The sequence below is a fragment of the Tupaia chinensis genome, unplaced genomic scaffold, assembly GCF_000334495.1.
Source record: "Tupaia chinensis unplaced genomic scaffold, TupChi_1.0 Scaffold139767_1, whole genome shotgun sequence".
Classification (NCBI taxonomy): Eukaryota; Metazoa; Chordata; class Mammalia; order Scandentia; family Tupaiidae; genus Tupaia; species Tupaia belangeri.
Genome location: NW_006199647.1, coordinates 1,369,370 through 1,387,619, shown reverse-complemented (window position 1 = coordinate 1,387,619; position 18,250 = coordinate 1,369,370). Strand labels below are relative to the sequence as shown.

General features: G+C 54.9%; 1 protein-coding gene across 4 annotated transcripts in view; it reads left to right on the top strand.

Annotated features, from left to right (window-relative positions):
- ELOVL6 (ELOVL fatty acid elongase 6) overlaps nucleotides 1–18,250 on the top strand; it is a 98,143-nt gene that overhangs the window by 67,882 nt on the left and 12,011 nt on the right. For all 4 annotated transcript variants that reach the window (XM_014593155.2, XM_014593154.2, XM_027765822.1 and 1 more), the window contains one exon: nucleotides 6,932–7,063. In XM_014593155.2, the coding sequence (XP_014448641.1) occupies nucleotides 6,932–7,063 (132 nt within the window). The remainder of the gene's footprint in view (nucleotides 1–6,931; nucleotides 7,064–18,250) is intronic.

The following is an 18,250-nucleotide window of genomic DNA, read 5'->3' as shown; positions in this document are numbered from 1 at the left end:
CGTGTGCGCTCGCCAGACAGACAGAGAGAGACATAGAGACAGAAAGCGAGAAATCACCCCCCAGGGGGGATGGCCACGCCACAATCCCCTCTCCTCCATTCTCCTCTCGGGATCTTGGGCACGCACGCACACGCGCCCTAGCCATGAGTTCTTTAACCTCGTTTCTTTAGTTTCGTGACACAGTCGAGATAATGATGGGTTTTCTGAAGTACAAATCGGGTACCACAATGCCTGGTGCCTGGGACACTTAGAACAGGCCAGGAATGAAGTAAGAGCTCCGACAGAGGAAACGGAAACGTGGCCTGGCGTGGCAGCCTGGTGTGGCGGCCTGGCATGGCGGCCTGGCGTGGCAGCCTGGAGCACAAGGCGGTGCTGCCTTCCAAGGCAGGCCAGTCTTCCTCTCTCAGGTCGTCGGGAACACCTGTGGGTATTGGGTAAATACGTTTTTATTTTACAGTCAGCTAGCCCAGGTACTCACCAGGAGAGAGAGGGCGAAGGCACCCCAGGGGGGCCCACCCACGCAGCCAGCCCTCCTCCATTGCTCCGTCCCGTCGGGGTTTGGGGCATGCACGGGTACTGGTGTGTTTTTCAAGCTGTAGAGGCCAGGGCTCGAACCACGGTCAGCCATGTGGGATCTGGCTCCCCTGACCACGAGGCCACGGGGCCAGCCCGTAGATACTTCTCAACTGTTGTTACAGCAGTAAGGCATCTAGAATTCATCAAAATGGCTAAAAATGCTTTCTTCTTAAAGTATCTTGAGTAAAACTGGTCAAATCCTTTAGTTTTTGTGTTTTTTCCCCTCTTGGCAGGAATCCTTTCTGGGTGAGCATAGTCAAGTAAAGAATGCTACAGCTTCAGAATCGCAGGGCTTAGTGAGTCAGTCTTGAGACGGTAAGAGAGCAGCGAAGCAAAGGCCCAGGCTGGCCGTTCAGCCGCCACTGTCTCTGCCGCGGTGCGGGCAGCCACGTGCTGGTCCACAGGACGGCTGCCCCGCACACGTTCCCGCAGGGGCGCTCTGGGAGGTCCCGGAAGATGCACCAGCCTCCTGCCCCAAGTGCCGTGAGTCAGATACGCTCTGCCCTCCGGAGCACTCTGCCCCGAGGCAGCCTGTGGGGGGAAGTGCTGTTGGCGTCATGGTTTATTTTTATTGATTGATTTTTTTTTTTTTTTTAGAGAGAGATTTTTTGCTATAGGGTACATGTGTTTGCAGGAGAGACAGAGGCCGAGAAACAGGGAGCAAGAAATCACCCCCCGGGGGGATGGCCACGCTGCAGTCTCTTCTCCATTCTCTCGGGATCTTGGCATCAGTTTTAAGCCTCCAGGACTGGGACTCAAAATGCTGTCGGCCATGTGGGAGTCCAGCGCTGTAACTGTCATGCCATCCCCTGGTCCCGAGCATTGTGATTTTGAGGAACCCGGGATCCGCCCAACAAGCAAGTGAAGACAAGAATTACTCCCATTTCACACCTGGTAGTAAAAACAAACTTAAAAATGAAGTGAAGTCCCTTTTCAAGTTCTGAGAGCTTGGGAGTGTGCTCTGAATTTCCTTGTTTTCTGAGCAAGGTTGAGATTTTTCCATTAAGAATTTTCTCTAAAAGCTCTCATCATTTTCTTGCTTTGACTCTGTGAATGAAGGGCGAGGAGAGGACATGGAGCCAGAGCCTGTGGGAGTGATGTGTCCTGGGCCAGCAGGGGGCGAGGGGACTAAGGCAGCTGGGCCCTACACGGCCTCCCGCTTGGTTTCAGTGGGAGGACCCAGAGGCTTGAAAATCACACCAGGCACCTGCTGTATACCCAGACTCCTGGCGGAAGAATGGAGAAGGCACTGTGGTGTACCCCAGCCCCGCCCCCCGCGCTTCCGGGGGAGGGTGTGACTTCTCTCGGCCCCCGGCCCTTCTCTCTCTCTCTCTCTCTCTCTCTTTCTCTCTCTTTTCTAGCAAGTGCACATGCCCTATGGCAAAAAATCTTTTTTTTAAAAAAAAGAGAAGCCTCCTAAGCCGTGCGGGTACAAATGTGGTAGAAGGCTCAGAAGCGGCCTGCCTGCTGGCAGGGTTTCCCTAGCTCTCTGAGGCAGCAGGGCCACGCGGCCAGTGAACTGTGGCCCTGCGGGGTGCAGGCGGCCCTCCCTCCCTGTCCAGTGACTCAGCCTCATGAAAGAACAGGTGGATTTTAATCCTTCTTTCGAGTTTGGAACTTCCACAGGCTCTGGTTCTAACTTCGAGACCCACTTTTCGCTACCTTTCTATTAAACCACACCTGTCAAAACGGAATCTGTTCTTGGACCTTTTTTAGGATTAAAATTCATTTTCCTATAAGACTGTCAGAACCCTGAACCAAACGTCAGCTTTCCTGAAATAATGTCACGATGAACTAGCAATTTGATACCAAGGGCTTCTCAAGTGTATGGAAAATGCATATTTTGAAATAATTATGCATGGATTTCAATATTTTACTCCAAAATAAACCCATACATTCACTCGGTGTTCCATGAACTTTTTGAAGCAGGCAGACTCGGAGCAGGAGACCGTTCCCATGCTGGTCCCACCCGGATCTCTGAGACGCACCGCAGCCGTGAGGACATGGCCTGGCTCGCAGCATCCCAAGCACAGCTCCCGCAGCTGCAGGTGCTGGCGGGGCAGCCAGATGTCGCCGTAGAGACCTGCTGTGTGGCCTCTGACAGGAACACGTACCCAGGTTTCTCTGCGAACCAACCTTTCCCGTTCCCCGGCCAGGTCAGACCTTGGGGCTCTCCATGGCCTTCCCCCAGGTCTCCATCGCTCTTTCTGAGTGGCCAGGCAACACGTGGCTTACATTCTCACCCAGGCCACGGCCCCGCCAGCCCAGAGCTTCCATCCTGTGTCCCCGCGTGTTAGGGCCACCTGACCCATGCTCATGGTCCCTAGCCCTGACCATTCCTGCAAAGCCTTCAGGGCCCCCTTTCAGGCCGCCTGTCCTCTCCTCGGGAGCGTCAGACGGTGGTTGCCACGGACTCTAAGGAGGGGTTCTCGGTAATTTTCCAACTACCGTAGACGAGCAGAGGCCGTGCTCGCTCTTACGCAGGGACTGCCCTTCCACGCAGTGGCACTGGCTGCACTGGGGGCAGGGAAGGAAGCTCGGCGTGGATGGGTGGCCGCCGTCGGCTGCTGCAGGCAGACAGGGACACGGGCTCCGGCGTCTGCCGCACGTGTGGCTTTGTCTCGTTTGAACATTTCCGGAGTATTTTCTCCCTGGAGATTCGACTTCCAGTTACGTGGAAACCAAACTCCCAGTTTTGTCTGAAGGCGCCCGCGTGAGGAGGGACGCACCCTCTCTGGGCACCGCGTCCCCTGCCCGTCCAGTCAGCAGGGCCCTGTGCTGATGGTGGCTGTGTCGAGCGGGGGAAGCCGGATTACTAAAGAATGGTTTTCTCACTTCAAAAAACAAAAATAGACATAAGGAGAACCTGTGGCCTCTAAATTAGCACCCGCGGGGCAGTGGGGTGAGATCGAGATGCTGAGCGTGCAGGGAGCTCGGAAACCGCGGGATTCGGCGTCCTGGCTGAGCGCGCCTTACGGCGGTGCCGTCCTGACCAGGCCTTCTCCTTGCGGTTGCAAAGCCTCTCCTCACGTGCCTCCCTGTGAGGGGTTGCCGTGGTCGTTCACGGAATGTCTAGGCATGTAGTTGCTTCCAGGTTTGATATATTACATATGCGACCCACTGAAGAATTTCATTTTTAACATAGAAAGATGCCAACGCCACCCAGTGCGATGCCTCAGCGGATCCTGTGTGGCCAACCACAGTCCCTTCTCCACTTTCCCCTCGGGATTTTGGGCATGTACACATGTGTGCCTGGCATGCTTTTCAACTCTCCGGGTCTAGGACTCAAACCATGGAGAAAGCCATGTGGGATCCAGCACCTCATGTAGTTTTAGCCTATGTGCATTGTTCAGTGTGCTACAGAAAACCTTACCTTCCAAGGATTACCAGGTGGACTGTAGTCAGCCATATGGGGTCCTGCCCCCTACCCGCCAGGCCCGGGGCTGGCCCTATAAGCAAGAGTGAAAATCAGTTAGTTCACCCATAAGCGAAGCTTTCTGAGTTCCCAGCGGAAGAGGCAAGAGCCGGCACTTCACCACGACCACGCTTCCTCCGGAAGTTTAATTCCGAGCTAGCACGAAGCATCGAGTCTCACCACCGTGGAAGGCCCCCCGGGAAACAGCGAGCAGCTTTACAGTAGCATCTGCCCAGAGGCCAGTCCTCATGGCTGGCAGCCCGCCTCCTGCGAAGTGCCACCCGCAGCGCGAGACTGCCCCCCCGCGGCGCTGCGGCCAGTGCTGGGCGGTCCAGCCCGGCTGCCATGTGCAGCCATGCCGTCTGAGCCCCAGCACTCTTCCGCGGAGGGCGGGAATCGCTCCTCCTCAAAGGTGCCCGCGTTCTCGGGCTCCCCGTCTGTGGGCTGGCTGACTCGGCCAGCTTAGCGGTCGAGCTGACGGTGTGTGATGAGCCAGGAAAGGCGTGCGGGGACGGGTGGGCCTTGCCGGAGCGCACGGGAGGTGGGGGGGGCACCCTCATTCCAGAAGTGAGGGCGTCGGAGGGAAAGTGCATCGGAAGATTCGTACCCTTTTAGTGTTCCCGAGGACACAACTGTCGCCTTCGGGGCCACAGTGGTAGGGTTATTTGAAGACATTTGTTTAACTTGCGTGGCTCTAATTCCAAGTCATCCAACCATAAGCAAAATCTTACACCGACCCAGTAAGACGAAGAATGATGAGGATTACAAGGACGTGTTCTCAGTGGTGTTTGTAGTTACTGTGTGTTTTCGGGAGACGGAGCGGGTTTGGGGAGCGTTCCAGGCCCAAATGAGGCAGTAAGCCCGAACTAGGGAAGGCACATCTGCGTATTTTCCCAGCTGGGTGGTTTCTTACTCCCTGACACATTCTATGTCACCAAACAAGGGGCTCAAAGGACTCTCACGCTTGCCACACAGCAGAGGTGCCCCCTTTCTGCAAGTTACCCCAGGAGGGCCCTCGACCTGGGATTCCGACGGGGCACTCACCGTTTAATGAAATGCAGGGCGTAGCTTTCCGCTCGGTGAAGGGGCAGGCAGCCTAGCGGCAAACTCTCTGGCCTGCTGTGTGCCACGAGAGTCTCTCGGAAGCCACTGCCTGTGGTCATCGTCACCTGGCCAACAGTAACCCGAAAGAATCTTATTTTCTTTAGGACTCCTTGCTTACGAGGATAGCTGGTGGTCACTGTCTCTGGCCCTTAAGAAACATGATGCCACGGGGACACACACACGCGTGCACACGCACATGTGTGCACACGCAACCAAAAGCACTTTCCTCCTCAAATGCTCTGCTGTCCGAGGCTCTTCTCTTTCAAGTGCGTTAGTAGCCCGCGTCTTTCCGGAGGAGGAAGTCGCATCACAGTGGTTTCCTGGGTACCTTACTCTTCGGCTGCCACTGTACTGGCAAGGAAACTTCCTCACGTTGTTCACTGAACACTCGCTCCTCACCCAGCGTTTGCTGAGCACCTGCTGGACAGGCAGGGAACTCTATGGGATGAACTGCATGTAGGACGGACGTTTACCAAGCTCGCCCCCTGCGTCTCGTTCCGTGTGTCCGGGCAGCAGTCTGTGCACGTCAGTGGAACCGGCGTACTCCACTGGGGTCTGTTGCTGTGTTTGAGGTTCCCCGAGGACGACCGTCCCCTGTGGCAATGACATGACCCTGGGAGTGGGCAGTCGGGAGCAGGCCCACGAGTCCTCTCACCTTGTCCTCAGATGTCCCGTAAGCAGGACTTAGAGGTTTTCTTAGATTCAGTTCTGTGGGAAGTGCACATGGTTGGCTCTGCGTTCTCCTCCTCCAGTCGTGCCTCTTACTAACAGCGGGCTTCAGACAGCCACTGCTCCCCAGTGACCCACCATTTAACCTCCGCTCGGACGTAACACCAGTCTCCAGCGCAGAGAGCCCGAGTCTGTGAGTCTCGGAGTCCCTCCGTGGCGCGTGCGCAGTCTCTCACGACCACCTGTCCAGTATCTCGTTAATAAATTGCTGCTGCAGTGCACACGCACAGTGGTGGTCAGCGTACATGGACGCGGAGTCGTGCCTGTGGGCTGAGCTGCGTCTCATGGCATGTCTTGGTATATATCTAATGTCTGCTTTCTGTGTGGAGAGAAGGTCATGACTCTACATGGGGTCCCGGAGTCGCCAGTGAAATCCGCACCCTGGGGCACCGGGCTGCACCACAGACACCGCAGGAGTGCCTGCACCACCCACGTCGGGAAAATCAAGTCCCGCAGCTTCTGTCTCAGGGTTCCGAAGGCCATTCCACTCCAGCAGAGCTGTTCGGACGCACAGGCCCGTTGGGAAGAGGCGGTTGTTTCGTCGTTTTTGGTGTGCATGCTGGCAGAGGGGGGGACGGCACCCCCGTGGTGTGCGGACGTGCCCTGACCCCATGACCCCTTTCTCCCGTTCCCCGTCTGTAGGATTTGGGGCACACATGCTCACACACCCGGCACTTTTTCAAGCTGCTGGGGCCACTTGTGGTCAGGCCTGTGGAGTCAGCCCCTCCTTTCACCCCTGGGCCCTGGGCTGGCCCTGGCGGAAGCAGATTTAAATGGTGTCTGTCCTAAAACCCGACCCTGTACCAGACCCCCCACAAGAACTCTATAGCACAGAACGACCTGTCCGTGACGAGGTTACTTTAGCACCTTGGCGTTACTTCAAAATGTTTAGTCAAGCCCCAGTAGAAAATAAGGTGTGTCCTGATGTGTAGCAAGTCTGAGCGTGTTGGGTGACCCGGTGCGTCGGGGGTGTCCGTGAACTCCACGTGGCCTGGGCTCTCCCGGGGAGCCTGTGCCCAGGAGCGCGTTTCCAGTGCGGGCGGGGGGTAAGCCCATCTCCCCGAGTCTGGGGCATCCCAGCACTGGTCTCACCTGTCTGTCCTGCAGGAAGAAGTCGTTCCTGTTCTCCGCCCTCTACGCCGCCTTCATCTTCGGCGGCCGGCACCTGATGAACAAGCGGGCCAAGTTTGAGCTGAGGAAGCCGCTAGTGCTGTGGTCCCTGACCCTCGCCGTCTTCAGGTAGGAGGCCTCCTTCCCATTCCCAGAGCATCGCTCCCAGCACTCGCTGGGCGAAAGCAGCCGCCGAGCATTTCATCATGTCTGCTGGACAGACAGAGCGTGGGGCCAGCCGCCCGGGGTGGTCCTCCCCTGCAGTGACCTGCCCTGGTCCTGGCGCTCCCCGAGGTCCTGGCGCTCCCCTCTCTGTGCTGACCTGCCCTGCTCCTGACACTCCTCTCTCGTCCATCCTGACCTATGGTGACCCAGTTGCTCCGTGAGGACTAACAGCAGTGCGCTGATCCCACCAGGGGATGCCTCGCAGCTCAGGCATGAGGTCAGAGGAGGGTGGGTCCCAGCGACTGGTCCTGATGATCTGTCAGAATGTGGGACTCAGAGGGGCAGAGTCTGGACTCCACGCCAGCACCTCCAGGTCAGAGAGCTCTTGCCTGCATCCCCAGGGCACCTCTACCCTCCCCCTCACTGCCCCCGGCCAGCGTCTCTCTGGCCGGTTCTCACCCACACCTGACAGAACTGAGCATGGCACAGGCCGGGCCAGACCTGGTCCCCGGGCTGTCTGTCAGTCCATGCGGATTCAGTGCTCCAGGAGTGTGAAGAGCCTTCCAGTCTGTCATTCTCCATGCTTGAGGCAATCACAAGACAAATTAGCACGCAGCTGGTGTGCGAGCAGCGCCCTTCACCCGCTGTGCACAGGCACCTGTGCTGTCTGCTTTGCTGCCAAGAATAGCACATCTGCTCTGAGCAGGGATGGAGGGCACAGGGGCACCCTACACTCAGAAGGCCCAGTGCACGCTCCCGAATAACCTCGTGTCCTGTTCACACTCCCGAATAACCCTGTGTCCTGTGCACATTCCCGAAATCTCCATTCCTTCGCACGCTCCCGAATATCCCCGTTTCTGTGCACGCTCCTGAATATCCCTGTTTCTGTGCACATTCCCGAATATCTCCATTCCTTCGCACGCTCCCGAATATCCCCATGTCCTGTACACGCTCCCAAATATCCCTGTGTTCTACGTTTTCTGTTAACAGTTCTGCCGCTGAGCAGAAATGGGTGGTTTCATCAAAACGCATTACTTGCCTCAGGCTTATTAAACATGGAAAGAGGTGGGGCCAGCAGATGGTGTAATGGCTACACCGCTGGACTCTTGGTGTAGTCAACTGTGATCGAGTCCCGGACCCAGTGGCTTAAAACTTGCAGAGCATATGTGTGTGTGTGTGCCCAAGATCCCGAGAAGAGAATGGAGGAAAAGGAATTGCAGTGTGGCCGTTCCCCCTGGAGGGTGATTTTTCGCTTTCTATCTCTCTGTCTCTGTCTCTCTGGTGAGCACACATGCCCTATAGCAAAAATCTCTCTTTAAAAAAAAAATAGAAAAGGAATTTCCAGGTGGGCTGAGACGGCCTGCACACCCGTCAGGTCGGGCCCCCCATGGGATACACACCTCCCTGTACCGCTGCGCCTCCCTCCAGTGGTTCTGTTAGGTGCTCCTGTTAAGGACACATGGGTTCACTCTGTTGCCGAAGAGTCTCTCAGGCATACTGGGCATCCGGTCGCAGTTCCCGTAACAGCAGTGGCACATCCGTTTCCTTTGTCCCCCACCTCACACCATTTTGCTATCTCGGAGGGACTCGTCCCTGCCATGGAGGCCTTGCAGTGTCCTCATTTTGCAGGGTTCCTTGAGGCTTCACCTGTCGCTGTTTCACACTGTGGCACGGGTACGTGAGCCAGGGTGCACCCGATCCACAACCCTGTGACCTGCCGGCTCCCAGCTCCGCGTCCACTACTTCCCCCCAGGGATTGGGAGTTAGTACAGGCTGGAGCAGTCCTGACAGGGATGATGTGGCCGGCATGCAAGTCCTCTTTTATAAAACAGAGGAGCTCGTGGGTGTGTATTCTCTGTGTGCCAAGGACTTGGACATACATGCCATCTCCGTGCGTCTGGCCCATGGCTGTTCTTTTGGAGGACGGTCGTTGGGCTTCTTGTGGGTTCTTCCTGTTGTGTTTGCTTTTCATGACGAGCTGCTTCAGGCCAGGCGTGCTGCTTTGTTCCTTGCCCGGAACTGGAAGTAGTCAGCGCTCCACAGTGCCTCGTTCCTCCGGGCGGGAAAGGTAAAATGTACAAACGCTGTCTGGAAATGGGGCTGGTTGTTCGTGCGGCAGTGGTGCTTATTTCTAGGCTTTTTCAGGAGCCAGTGGAAATTTGCTTTTTCACGAAATGTTCCCAGAGTGAACTCTGATACTTGGACGCAAACGCGGGACCTGACTGATTCCCGACCCCCTGCTCCCGCAGACCCAGCTCCCTGTGCGGTCTTGCATGGCACCTGCAGCTGTCATGACCAGGGCTTTGGTGTCAGAGGGACGCTCTGTAAGCACTGAACTGCTTTATTTTCTAGTAAATCGCCAGTATTTAGTAAGGCAAAGCTTGTCTCCTCCTCCCTGCCACTCCCTTAGCGCCCTTCAGAACAGCATTTTGTGTGAAAGTTAAAGAATCAGGAGAACCATGTAGAGGCGCCTAGGCGCAGACACTCCAGGCTCTTTAAAAACTGATCTTAAGGGACCAGCAGTTAATGTAATGGCTATGTCGCTGGACTCCCACATAGTCGACCACAGTTTGAGTCCCGGACCCGTGGCTTAAACTCACACTGGGCGCATGTGCGTGCGTTCCCAAGATCCCTAGAGGAGAATGGAGGAGAAGGGATTACGATGTGGCCATCCCCCCAGGGGGTGATTTCTCACTTTCTGTCTCTTTGTTTCTGTCATTCTGGTGAGCACATGAGCCCTGTAGCAAAAACCTCTCAAAAAAAAAAAAAAAAAGATCTTAATAATCTAAGCAGGAATTTGCAAAGCATCGATGATGGGATTCCGTGGTGGTAGTCGCCGAAAGTGGCTCCATGTTTGGAAACTATCTGAGGGTCCTCCATGCTTATAGAACAGCAGGAGCGGTGCCCAGTAGCTGTAACTGCACACGCTCTACTCTTGGTGGGCAACCAGCTGTTTGTTGTCCCTGCACACGTAAATACCTATCGATGTATTGAAAGAACTACTGGGGGCCCTGTGTGGTGTTGTGGTTAAGGCACTGGACCCTCACATGGCTGACCATGGTTCAGTCCCAGACCTGGTGGTTTGAAGGTCATGCTGGACACAGGTGCATACGTGCCCAAGATCCCAGGAGGAGGACAGAGGAGAAGAGATTTCAGCGCGGCCATTCCTGGGGAGAGACTTCTCACTTTCCCTCTCACTCTTTCTCTCTGGTGAGTGCACAAACCCTATAGTAAAAACAAACAAACAATGCAAAAGAAAGAAAGAAAAGAAAAACCCTTAAAGTTAGAAAGAGAAACGTGAAGAAAATAAACTCAATTTTTAAGTCTTCGGGAAGACGCGCATGCTTTGATTTATTAAATACCTACCATTTATTAGAAATTAAAACAAATTCAGTGCTTACAGAGCTTGATTCTAGGGAACTACTAATTTACAAGGAAGGTTAAATTTTTTCTGTGTAGCATTTATCTCCTTATTCGAAACAAATAAAGCAAGTACCTAATGTGAATCGTTCAGTTCTGGGTAGTGAGCGCTTACTATTTGTCATTTTCTGCATTTAAGACATTTTCTAAAATTGTATATGTGTGTGTGTGTGTGTGTGTGTGTATACACACACAGTTCCGGAAATTTTCGAGTAATATTTGCTATTTTTATTTTAAATCCAAATGTCTTATGAGTAAAATTGACATAAAGCTTCTGTCAAAAATATGCTTTTCTCACAAGCAGACACCTGAGGGTTACTGAGAGCTCTGCTGACTCGGCTCTCCAGGAAGGCTCGCTGTCGCAGCATGCTCTGTGGGACACCTGCCTTACTGTACAGACCTGGCAGGTCTCACAGCCACGCCGCCCAGGAGGTGCTGGGTGGGGCGGTCCGCAGTCACCCCAGTCCGCCTGTCTTCCTCTGCCCAGTGCATGGCAAGCCCCCCTCAACCTGGAAAGGGAAGGAAGGAGAACAAAACTAGTCCTTAGAGGAATTAGGAGTGGGGGGGGAGGGGCTGGGGGACAGTACGATTTTTCTTTATAAGATCACTGAAAAGGTGACTTTTATGCATTTTGCTGCTTGGGAGTGATTTCTTTCCCTCAGCTTCTCAAGCTTGCCTCCTGGCTTTTGCAGTCGCCGGGACTCGATTCTGGCTCATTTCCAGCGGTGCAGGTGCGCGCTGTCCACGCACAGAACGGGACCCTGGATGACCGCACACGTGCTGCAGCACACGTGCACACCCCAGCCTCGGGAGGCGCCGGAGCTCCTGTGTTGCAAGGGTTACTGTGGAGTACTCTGTTCTCCTTCTCTGTCTTTCAGTGCGGACTGGATATGGCAGCAGTCTTCATCCAGATACACGCAGAATAATTTACTGAGTTTCCCTAAGGCCACAATCGGTCCGTTTCACCGGGGAGTGGATTTTCTGGGGTTCCCTGACAATCTCTCACTCCTCCCCCATTGCACTTTCCAGCCCTTCCAGGGGACATGGCTAGGGTGATGGCTGGCATTTCCTTATTGATGAGGTCACTCCAGGTGGCATTTGGTCCTAGAGGACTGGGTGTTTCCTTAGGGTCAATGCCGAGGACGATTCTGCAGCGTGCGCCGTAAATCCTGGTGAGCTTCTCCTGGCGGTGAATGAGCTAGAGCTGGCCTTGTTACGGGACTCTGAGCTAGTGACAGGCTGCAGATGGCCAGTGCACCTGCACCCTGTTCTCAGATGCTAATGAGTCAGTCCCTGTCGTGCTGCGACCGCCCGCTGCCTGTCAGCTGTGGCTGCTAGTGCACTCAGTCGGTGCACGATGGCTAGGCACTGATGTAACAACTTCCGATCTTCCAGCTGGGGTTTGGCTGTGTTCCTCCCACTCGGAACGTCTCCACCTCATCTGGTGGTGTTCTCTTCTCGGCAGCGTGGAGGGTCCCAGGCGTCTCCTCCAGGTCTCACCCAGCGCAGATCAAAGTGGGGAGTGAGCCGGTGTCCTCTGTAAGGCAATCTCCTCGCTGCGGATTTAGTGAGGCTGGTGTCATGCTTCGAGTTCGAGCCCTCCTGTCCCCTGGGGATGCGCCCTGAGCTCGCTGACCTCGCGCTTCACCTGTGCGCGCCAGCGTCCACACTTGCAGCCTCCTTCTCGTCTTGTTGCCAGCACTTTTTTTTTTTCTTTCCTAGCCATGTTTTCACTTGACTATTAGGTTTTATCTCAGCCTTAAGTATAAAATATACTCAAGATTAACAGCTTCATTTTTTTCTCTTTAGTGGAATTTTATAAGCAAAGTGCTCACATAGAGCCCAGGCAACTTCGAGAAAAGTCTGTGTACTAATGCAGAGTGAAATGAATGATATTTCCAGACCATTTGAGGTCTGTTCCCCAGATTTCTTCCTGTTATGATAGAATACCTGCGTGTGAGAGGAGAGAGAGAGAGAGAGAGAGGAGCGCCCTCCATAGGATCCAGCGCACCACGCCCCCATCTCCAGCCCTCGGGTCCTCCAGCCCGTCGGATCGTGGGCACTCTTGAGCACGCCCAGCATGTTTCCGACTGACCAGGTCTGAATTCAAGCTGCAGTTGCCAATTCGGCTTCTTCTGAAAAGCATGTTACTTCTGTACTGCAGGGCTGGCCCACCTGCTTTTTCCTTCTTCCAGGGGACACATGTGCTCACTGGAGAGGGCCAGAGACAGAGGAGAAAGCGAGAAGGCGGCTCCCCTCCCTCGAGGGCTGTCACACAGCCGTCCCTTCTCTGCCTCTCTTCCTTTGGCGTTTAGACATAGGAGCATTCATGCCCGGTGTGCGTCTGCAGGCCGCCCCCTCCTTGCCTCACTTGCTGTTTCCTGTGCGTTTGGCAGCAGCCTTCCTAATAGCTGAGAGGCAATAATCTCACTGTTCTCATTTGCATTTCCCTCGTCAGTGAGTCTGAGCATCCTTCCTCTTGCTTGTTGGCTGTTTGTATATTACCTCTGGAGAAATGTCCGTTGCCTATTTTGTAATCAAGTTGTTACTGAGATGTAGGTGTTTATATCATTTAGATATTAATTACTGATGTGCAGATATTTTCTCCCACTCTGTGGGCTGCCTTTTCACTCTATCAATTGCATTCTTTGGTGCATAGACCCGTGGATGTAAAGCTCTTGACATGAGGGACGCAGGTCTCCTGTGGGTCAGGAGGAAAAGGAGTAGGGCAGAGTTTGGATCCCACAGAGGAAGGCCAAGGCTAGTCTTGGGAAGACAAGGAGGGCTTGCACAGGGCCTGCTCCCTCACTTCCTTTAGGGAGCTGCACAGATGTCACTGTACCCTCAAGTCCTCCCCGTCTGTGAACGTGAAAGACACACACGCCTCACTCTGTAACAGCTCGTCTTGCCACCCCACCCCACTCGGCACTCCCTAGCCTCCTCATCCCCGCTGGCGTGCGTTGTCCTTCCTAACATACTATCCACCTCCCTCCTTCATCACCGGAGCTCCAATAAGTGTGGTTTTTCTCTGTTGAGTTTACCACTAAATCCCCATCCTTTTCCAAGTTTCCCCAGGACCTAAAATTTCAAATCTCTCCTTCACCTGAAATAGTACCTGGCACATATCAAATATTAAGGAGATATTGTTGAATGAACGACTGAAAATTCCCAACCCACCTTCAAATTAATTTAAAGCCTGGACTATTTGCAGTTCTATCAGTTGAGCGTTTTCCTAACACCCCAGGGAGAACAAAGGGGTTTCAAGTCATTCACCCCTCCAGCTGTGTTTGTCTTTCCCCTAACATCTAGTAGAGAAATTAGGAGAACTTTATGCAGAGAGGGAAAGGAAAAGAATCCATGTTTTAGGACCTTAAGCTTCAGAGGACCATGGACGGGGAAAGACGGGAGCAGGCGAAGGCTGGGAATGCGGGCAGACAAGCTAGCCGCCTTCCAGCGCTGTCCTGGGCTGTGTCTCCCTTCCCCTCACAACATCAGCTGCAAAGCAGCTTCCCCTTCAGGAGAGAGGAAGCCCTAAGCCATCAAGGGCCCGTGCTCTTCTCTGGCCGCAGCAGGTGCAGTGGCGGACGGAGTTCCCGCGTTCCGTGGTGTTCACACTCCAGTGATGTGAGAGACGTGTGTGCTGAGGAAAGGATCGAAGCCTGGGGACCTGCGAAGCCAGGAAAAGCCAGGTCCCCAGACTTTCGGAAACCTTTGTGTTGATTGCCTAACTCTGTTCATATCATAAATGTCAGCTCACAGGCACTCGCTGAGCTCACATTGCTCATCGTGCCTCGGGGCCCAGGGTTCTGCAGCAGGCACAACCCATTTCCCCGGCTTTTCTCCTAAAGGCAGTTTGCAAAAGCACAGAATGACATTTTAAGCCTTTTGTGCCCTGAGGGTTTTTTAAACATAGGCCTGTGTGGAAAGAGAGAGGAGCGCTCCTGGGCTGGAACACACACGGTGCCGAGCAAGGCCACTGCCATGCGTGCCCAGCCAGCCTGTGGGCGTGTGTGCCGCGGCAGGCCATGGTCACGTGTGCTCTGGAGACTGAGATGTGGCTTCCTACTACTAGACACGGGTGTACACCGACACCTCGTCCAGAGTTGCCAGAGCTCTGCCATCACAGTTTAATAGACCCAAGTAGGTAGGAGGATTTAAGCATGCTCTCACTGTGTACAAATCACAGCGACCTTTTCTTAAATCAGACCCAGTAGGCCGGCCTCTCTGCACAGTGGTTAAGCTCTGCATTGGGAGCCAGCTGGCCAAAGTTCGAATCCCTGGCTTCGGTGGTTCGAAACACACACCAGGCGCATGTGCGGCGTGCCCCAAGTCCTGGCTGGGGAGGAAGGGAGGAAAAGGATGTCAGTGATCATGTCACACTGAGATCTCTCTGGGGAGCACACGCACCACTGGCAATTACAATAGAAATCGACCTCGTTCACACAATTACGTGAAGGTGCTCTCTCTGATGTGACTTTCTCAGTCGTTCGTGTCTAGGTTGGGCCTGAGCCTCACACGGGTCAGGGAGGCTTTGGTTTGGACTTGGGCGTGTAGGTGGGCGGGGAGTCTAGAGCTTCCTGGAAGGTTCTGCATGGAGGTGAGAGGCCCCGACACGGCCGGGGAGGTGCAGGTGCAGAGCAGCCAGGCCAGATCTGGAGAGTGCACAGCCAGCGTCTGAGTTGGCCACAGTCCCCGACAAGGGGACTTCAAAAAGTTTATGGAAAAAGTTGAATTATATTACAAGCTTATTTTTATACAAAAATATTGGAATCTATGCACAGTGGTGCCCGTCTTGCATGAACTTGTTGACACCCCTGTGTGAGCGCTGCCCAAGGGTCTGGGATCCCTCCAGGCTGAGCGGAGGCCCTCAGGCGCCACCTAGGAACGCTTTGCAATTGCAGTGCTTAATAAGGAGACTCACCTGGGAGATAAACCCCCATTCCTAGGACTCAAGTCCAGATACAAAGCATTTCTGCGAGTGCCTCTGTTTTCCTGCCTGCAGCCTCCTCTGTGGTTGAGCGCTCCTGGGCGCCCCTGGGAGGAGGGTGTGCTGGAGTGCTGACAGCCTGATAACTGTCAGTCACAGGCCGCAGCCGACATCTGTCTAATCTCGCGGTGACCTCCTTCGAGAACTGCTGTTTTTCTGATTAGAAAACCCAGATGGAGGGTTTGCTGTGTGCCCTTCGCACGTTATGAGGGCCACAGCCAGGGGAATGTTTCGGGCCCTGGCATCCTTGGGAAACGTCCCCAGTATGTCCCCAGAGTGTGCACGTCTACATGGGAAAGAGAGCAGTCTTGGGCACCGGCAGGTGGGCCTGGGATCTGAACCGGCCCCTGGCTTACAGCCCCTCAGGCCAGCGCTCCACAGACAGCACCACCAGACTGGATCCCTGGGTTTTAAAAATACAAACAGGTGCTACTTATTTATTTATTTACTAGATGTGTAATTTTTTACATTAGAGAAACTTAGTCTTTTCTTTTCCTCTTTGTTTTAATTGCAAGAGGGCGCATGCCCCTGCCAGAGCCGCAGAGCTGGGGACGGAGCGAGCACGGGCTGCCGCAGCGCCTCACACCTGGTGTCAGAGTTGGGCGCGCACGTGCGGGCATGTTTCTCAAGCCTGTAGCGCCTGGACTTAGGATCTGGCTTCCTTAAGCACCAGGCTATGGGACGAAGAAGGACGATCCCAGAGAGCTGGTTTAGGAAGGACAGTCTTGTCTTTTCTGGCAGTGGTCTCGGAGCCATCTAGAAAATGAAACTCGGGCCAGGTTTGTGTGTGGCGCTTAGGTGACCTGCGCTCAGTGTCTGCTGGTGACTTTGCCGATGGAGGGGGGGGCACTGCTGGGCGGGGGCCCTTTTTTTTTGTGCGGGCGCCCGAGGTTCTGTAGGATGTGCAGTGGCAGGAGGGGCCTGCCTGGCGGCCTCTGACTGCCCTTTCTCCCCACCCCCACTTGGTGACTGCTGTGTCCCAAGGACCCCACCCCAAGAACAGGCCAGGGAGAAGGGAGAGAGACGCCCACCCCGCACGCCTGCCCACACAGGCCAGGAGGGGAGCAACCGGACCTGGAGAAGGGGCCCTTTCCCATGAGGAGGAAGGCTGCAGAGCACAGGCCTGTCACCAGGCAGGCGGCTGCCACACCTGACGTATGCGTATTTGCGTATTTGCACGGTGACTGACTGGAGACCCAGGTGACCCCGTGGGGCCTGCGTTCTGGCAGTGATAAGAGCTGTGTTACCGCAGTGGCTGTGAGGATGTCAGAACAGCCCTGCCCTCGCTGCCATCAGGCGTGGGGATCGAACGTATTTGCCCTGCCCGGCCTTGCCCTGCCCTGCCCATGCCTGGAGAGGTGGGGCAGGTGAGAGGTGAGAGCCAGTGGGCTGGCTCCCCCCCTCCTCACCCGAACCTGAACCCTGGGAGTTAGTGCCCAGGTCCCTGCACTCCAGTACTGAGGAGGACACCAGGCTCCCCAGGCCTGTCCCACTCCCCTCTCCCCCCTCCCCCTCCCCCTGGCGAATGGCCTCCTCTGGCTCCACAGGTGTTTTTCCAGTATCTTTAAAAGCCATGGCTGCGGCGCGGCTTCCTGACCGACTTGTTCCTTGGCGAGAGCGAACAGCGGTGAGTCAGGAGCAGAGCGGGCCGCCGAAGATCCCCGCCACCTGCGTCCGCTTCTTCCGCTCCCCAGGAAATTCTTATTAACCACCCCTCGGGGAAGGAAACAGAAGTCGTTTCCTCTTGGCCGCCCCATGTCCTAACCTGGCACTTGCTACGTGTCCAAGTGCTTCCTGGAAGGGACAGCGTCTGCGGGAGCCGGTGGCGGCACCTGGGCTTAGGCCTGTGAGTCCGAGTGCGTGTGCTCTGCGTGCTCCGGGGCGTCTCGTCCGTGGCCTTTCTCGTGGGTGTTGATCGCCGTCCGATTCCCTGCTCAGCCAGAACCTCTCCAACGTGTCAGATCTCCGAGAAGCAAAGTTCACATCTCAGTCCCATTCAGACTTGTAAGGGATCATTTTTCTTACTAAAAAGAGAAAGAGACTCCTAAAGGGCGTAAAAAGACTAAGTATGAGAAACAGTTTAAGACTGATTTTCTAGCAGCTGCCGAGAGAAGTGACACATTGAATGGTGAAACGGGATTCTAATGCTAACCTTCTCACTCCCCCGTCCAGGTCTCCGTAACCTCACTGCCCACGGGTATGGAAACTTCCCAGTGTGTAAGTCGATCCTGCCGCGTAGGCCCGACTCACGGCTCCGCTAGCCGTGCCTCGTGGGCTCGCGCTTGGCCGGCCCTGACGCAGCCCCGTTCCCCGCTGTCTGTCCCTGAGCCTCCCGCCCGCGGGCATTTCCAGTCTGCCCCCACCTTCTCGGTATTGCAGAGCGTCGGACCTGGGCTGCACGTCCGGGGGAGGTCTGCCGTACGCCACGTGGAATTAGAAGTAGGTCCGTGTGTGTCCTCAGTTACGGTGTGTGCTGTGCAATCAGCTTCATGTCTTCATTTTTCTTAAGTTTTAAGAATTATTTAATATTATTCATTATTATTAATTCACCAGAGAGAGAGGGAAAGTGAGAAAGCAAGCCACTGGATTTGGGAGTCAAACCGGTCGGCCATGTGGGGGTCCAGCGCCTTTGCCACCACTCCACCTGCTCGCCACGGTTTCTTTATTTTTTTAATTGCGAGATGCCAGGAGAGGGAGAGAGCACCCCTTAATGCGACATGGACACAGCACAGTCCCTTTTCCAT